Source organism: Styela clava, chromosome 10 (genome assembly GCF_964204865.1).
Source record: "Styela clava chromosome 10, kaStyClav1.hap1.2, whole genome shotgun sequence".
Lineage (NCBI taxonomy): Eukaryota > Metazoa > Chordata > Ascidiacea > Stolidobranchia > Styelidae > Styela > Styela clava.
This window is the reverse complement of record NC_135259.1, coordinates 16,230,671-16,235,346: the sequence shown is the minus strand read 5'-3', so window position 1 is coordinate 16,235,346 and position 4,676 is coordinate 16,230,671. Positions and strand designations below refer to the sequence as shown.

Sequence of the window (4,676 nt, the reverse complement as noted above, 5' to 3'; positions counted from 1 at the left end):
TTTATAACTGCCAGCTCTGGTTGTTTTTCAATAATTATAATTATAAAAAAGTTAAAATTCTATATAATAATGCTTATCGCCTAATTCACTGTGTCTCTAGATCTGAGAGTGTCCGTCACAAAATGGTATCTGGGAACATTCCCTCTTTCGAAGCACTCTATAGAAAAAATCTGTGGTTGTTCATGACGAGATGCAGAACTCCAATAATATTCTATAACAATCATTATTTGATTCCCAGATACTGTTTGTTACGGGCTATCTTAGATTCTATACCTCACTTTTGGTCTCTTAAATTGCTATATTATAAATATTTTTTTAGACTTACTGTGAATCTGATTGTCATATCAGGTATTTTATGTATTTATTGGGTTATTTTTGTTTTGCTTATGTTTATTTGTTGTGTTGTTTTTATATGGACCACAGCGGTCTGGAGTAATAAACGAATTGAATTGAATTATGTATTCTGAAAAAATGAACGCTCTATGATGAATACCCAGAAAGAAAATCAAAATTGTACAACGCAACGATGCCTTGCGTACTGTAAAACATAGGTCAGTAAGTCGAATATTATTGTACAGGTAGTGGACCCATGGATCGTTTTCCTTCTTTTTTTTAGGCACCAAGGGGAAAGTTCAAAAAGTCGCTTTTCTCTTTGATTACTGGACCAGTTTTCAGTGGTTAAAGATGGAATTTTTCTCTGAAGCTATTACTTTTATTTGTTTCAAATATTTCTGTTAGCTCTGTGGGATTCGTGTTTTGTTTGCTATGACGTCACCGAACATTCCGCGGACGCATACCAGCTTATTCCGGGCTTAGAGATTGTCCGTGGATCTGGTGTCTTGCCAAAGTTGGAAGTTTTTTATGAACGGTTGACTGTGGGACCTGATCTGTTAATATAGAAGTGTTTTGGATCAGTTAGTATTTGAATTCACGTTGGAACTGAATCAGAAAAGCTACAATTCCAGGCCTACAGCCACGGGTCCGGTACTGGTAAGTTACCTATCTACTGGTACCGCTTTCTGTTACAGTTCTGCTTTAAACAACGACATACTCGAACCGTATAAAGCCTGGAAGTTTGCATGATCGCAATTAATACGGGTTGAATGTGACGATCGGGACGTATGTAAAACACGATTAGTTTAGTGACCGAATAGTATGGTGCAGGGGTTAGAGGATAGGTAAGTCGAGGGAGATATGGCAGTGGGTCAAGGATGGGAGGGCCGGGGGAGCGAGGTTGGGGGTAGTGGGTCGAGGATAGGATAATTGGTAGAAATGGGACAGGAGGTCTGGGATAGTAAGGTCGAGGGAGATGGGGCAGGTGGGTGGAGGATAGGAAGGTTGTGGGAGATAGGATAGTGGGTCGAGGATGGGAAGGCTGAGAGATAGGACAGTGGGTCGAAGATACTAAGTTTGGGGAGGGCAGTTGGATCGAGGATAGGAAGGCTGGATTGGATTTCTTTCCAAAATGCCGTGTCGTTCTTCCTGGCCATCACCAGGGTCGGGGGATCACAACATGATGATAAGTGAAAATCACCTCCACAATTTACACAGTACGCTTCGCATTATTCGCTAACTAGAGAAATGGGAATATTACAGTTAGAGCATTCGATCGTGTGGGTAGATTCGGTCCGACTGGCATACTTTCTGGCGCGACCTACCAGATAAGATGTGTTTCCTGGCGAATCTCATTCTTTCTTTAAATCACGTAACTCAATTTGTGCCGAAGTATCGGTGTATTCTGTCTGGAGCGAGTCTTCTTGGATAATAGTCGTTTTGTTAACCTCCGCGTTGTGGTCAATTTCGTTGTGTTTCTGTTTTCCTTGGTTTCTTGCTGTATTAAGTTCCGATTCCTCATGTATTGTTCACTTATACGGTAATTTCTGCGCAATGTCTGACATTGTTGTCGTGTTGCTCTTTCTTTTTCGGTTGCTTGGGGCGTAGCCCGTGCTGGCGGTTTGCTGGCTGGGCACAATGCTCATCGGTGCCCCGCTTCTTCACAATAAAAGCATGCTATAGTGTACAAGACTGAATTTTGATATAAACTTTCAACTGGACGCTTTATCAGTTGGTAAGGCGTTCTTGTGATAAGGCGTCTTGTGCCAGTCTTGACACCATCGTCTAGCTCAGGGCTGGGCAATTATTTTTGCTCGAGGGCCACATTGCAAATCAAAATGCAGTGGCGGGCTGGACTAATTTGAGTCAACCCACATTGCGTTTTTTATTGTATTTTATTACACAATTGAATGAAACAAAATCTAATACAATTGTTATTTTTAATGAGACGTGTGTATGCTCTGCTGCGCCTTAACAAGTCCTTGAATGTCGGGTTCAATGGCAGACGTAGATATTCTCAGCAAATCAGAAAGATGTTCATCGGTGAGAGACGACCGAAATTTCGATTTGGTAAAATTCATTACTGAGAAGGTTTGCTCGCAAATATAAGTGGATCCGAAAAGAACTAGCATCTTTTGAGCATGTCTCCTTATGTTGGGAAAACTTTTTTTATTTAGAGAGGAATAAAAATCCAGAATTTCAGATGATTTAAATTTTTCCTGAAGTAAAGTGTCACACTGCAAATCAATAAGCTCGAGTTGTGCATCAGATGGTATGTTTTCCACGTTACTGGTGAAAGGAGAAGAGACCATACTCATTTTATTTTCAATTAATCGGAAATCTTCAAATCGTCTTAAAAATTCAGCATGCAGTGCATCTAGCATTGTAGAGTACTTTTGAAAATCATTTGCAGATGTGGTAGCTGTGTTGAGTGTGGGAAAATGAGCGAGATTATTGTTCTGTAATTGGCGTGAAAGAAACTGCAATTTCGTTATGAACGATTTTACCAAGCTGTGCATATTATGCACAAACAGTTTTTTACTTTGGAGTTTGCAATTCAACTCATTCAATAGAGCAGTGACATCAACAACAAAAGCAAAATCAGATAACCATTTCTTATCTGAAAGCTGCGGAATATCCTTGTTCTTTGTTTGACAGAATTCTCGAATCTCCTGCTGCAAGTCCCAAACTCGCTTCAGTATTTTGCCTAAACTGAGCCATCTCACAGTTGTATGATATCCTATGTCAGTGTGCTCATTTTCTTGCTCTTCTAACAGGGAAATAAACTGTCTGTGATTTAGTGTTCGAGACCTGATGAAGTTAACTAGTTTTGTAACAACATCAGTGACATGGCTTATTTTTAGCACTGACTTGCACAATACCTGTTGATGTATGATATAATGTAAAAACACTAACTGCTGCTTTGGGTCAATTTCATTAACTCTGTCTTTCATGCGCTTCAACAATCCCACATTTTTTCCTGTAAGATTTGGGCACCCATCTGTCGTCACTCCCGCCAATTTTTCCCATTAAAGTCCCAACTTATCCATGGATACATCTACCTCGCTAAAAATATCTGCACCTGTTGTTGTTCCTTTCATTGGTCTTATAACAGCTATTTCTTCAGTAATTTTGAAATCACAAGTAATTCCACGAACGAAAATAAGCAACTGAGCAGTGTCGCGTACATCACAACTCTCGTCTAACGCTAAAGTGAAGAAGTCAAATTGTTTGACATAATGTAGCAACTGATCTCTTAAATCTCCTGCGATACACTCAACCCTTCTGGTGACAGTTCTTCTCGATAGCGGAACTTGTTTAAAAGCATCTGTTTTATCAGGACAAACAATTGCTGCCGTCTCTACTAAACATTCTTTGACGAACTCCCCTTCAGAAAATGGTTTGCTGTTTTGAGCGATTTTGTGAGCTATTACGAAACTGGCCATGACAGCTGCATCATTAGATGCATGGAGTCGTGTGAAAAAACTTTGCTGTTTTTCGAGCTTTGCTACCATACTCTCCGCTGTTTGCGCCATTTCATTATTACTTAGATTTTTGTATTTTTTTGCATGTTTTGTCTCAAAATGCCTTTTTAAATTAAAAACCTTAATAACCGCGACCTTCTCCTTGCAAACCAGACAAACAGCTATCCCATCGACTTCTGTGAATAAATACTTCGCTGTCCAACTTTTGTTGAAAATTCTGCATTCTGTGTCAACTTTTTTTTTCTTGTTTTCGGCTGACATTTTGCAACTTTGTAGATCTAGCACAGGTTTAGAATTGACGCTACAGTTCAAGTTACAAAAATAAAAGGATAAACAAAGAATAAAATAAAGCTGGGCGCAATTCAACAATTTATCTACATACCACTACTTCTACAATATTTGAAACGCTGAGTAGCGCAGAGCTGACTAGCCTAACTGTATCCTTCTTAATTGGGACACGAATCAAAACGCGACTCATCGAAATTACGTGCGCAAAATTCACGCTTCGATTACTCTGCTGTTCAGTAATCACGTGCAAAAACAAGCGCTGATCGTTGCGACAAAGATGACTACAGATAGCAGTTGGTACTATGCCATGGTCTAATCTAAAATACACAAAGCTACCAAAACGCTTATTTCTATTACATTAATGAAATTTGCCCTCAAAGTATATTTTATATGTAAATAAAAAATGTAAGTGTCTTAATTTAGAAATCTGCTCGCGGGCCGGATGAAACGTTGCCGCGGGCCGGATGCGGCCCGCGGGCCGGAGCTTGCCCAGGCCTGGTCTAGCTAGTATGTAACTTACAGATGTTACCTCGCCGTGATTTCTCATGAAATATTCTTTTAGAACTTCGT

The 4,676-nt window shown here is 39.7% G+C and overlaps 1 protein-coding gene and 1 pseudogene across 1 annotated transcript; both read right to left on the bottom strand.

Annotated features, from left to right (window-relative positions):
- Positions 1 to 2,273: 2,273 nt before the first annotated feature.
- LOC120335059 (general transcription factor II-I repeat domain-containing protein 2A pseudogene) lies at positions 2,274 to 3,287 on the bottom strand (annotated as a pseudogene).
- A 75-nt stretch (positions 3,288 to 3,362) lies between these two features.
- LOC144428032 (general transcription factor II-I repeat domain-containing protein 2-like) lies at positions 3,363 to 4,079 on the bottom strand. The gene has a single exon (XM_078116673.1). It carries the CDS (start codon positions 4,077 to 4,079, stop codon positions 3,363 to 3,365), a length of 717 nt encoding a protein of 238 aa, XP_077972799.1.
- Positions 4,080 to 4,676: the final 597 nt, after the last annotated feature.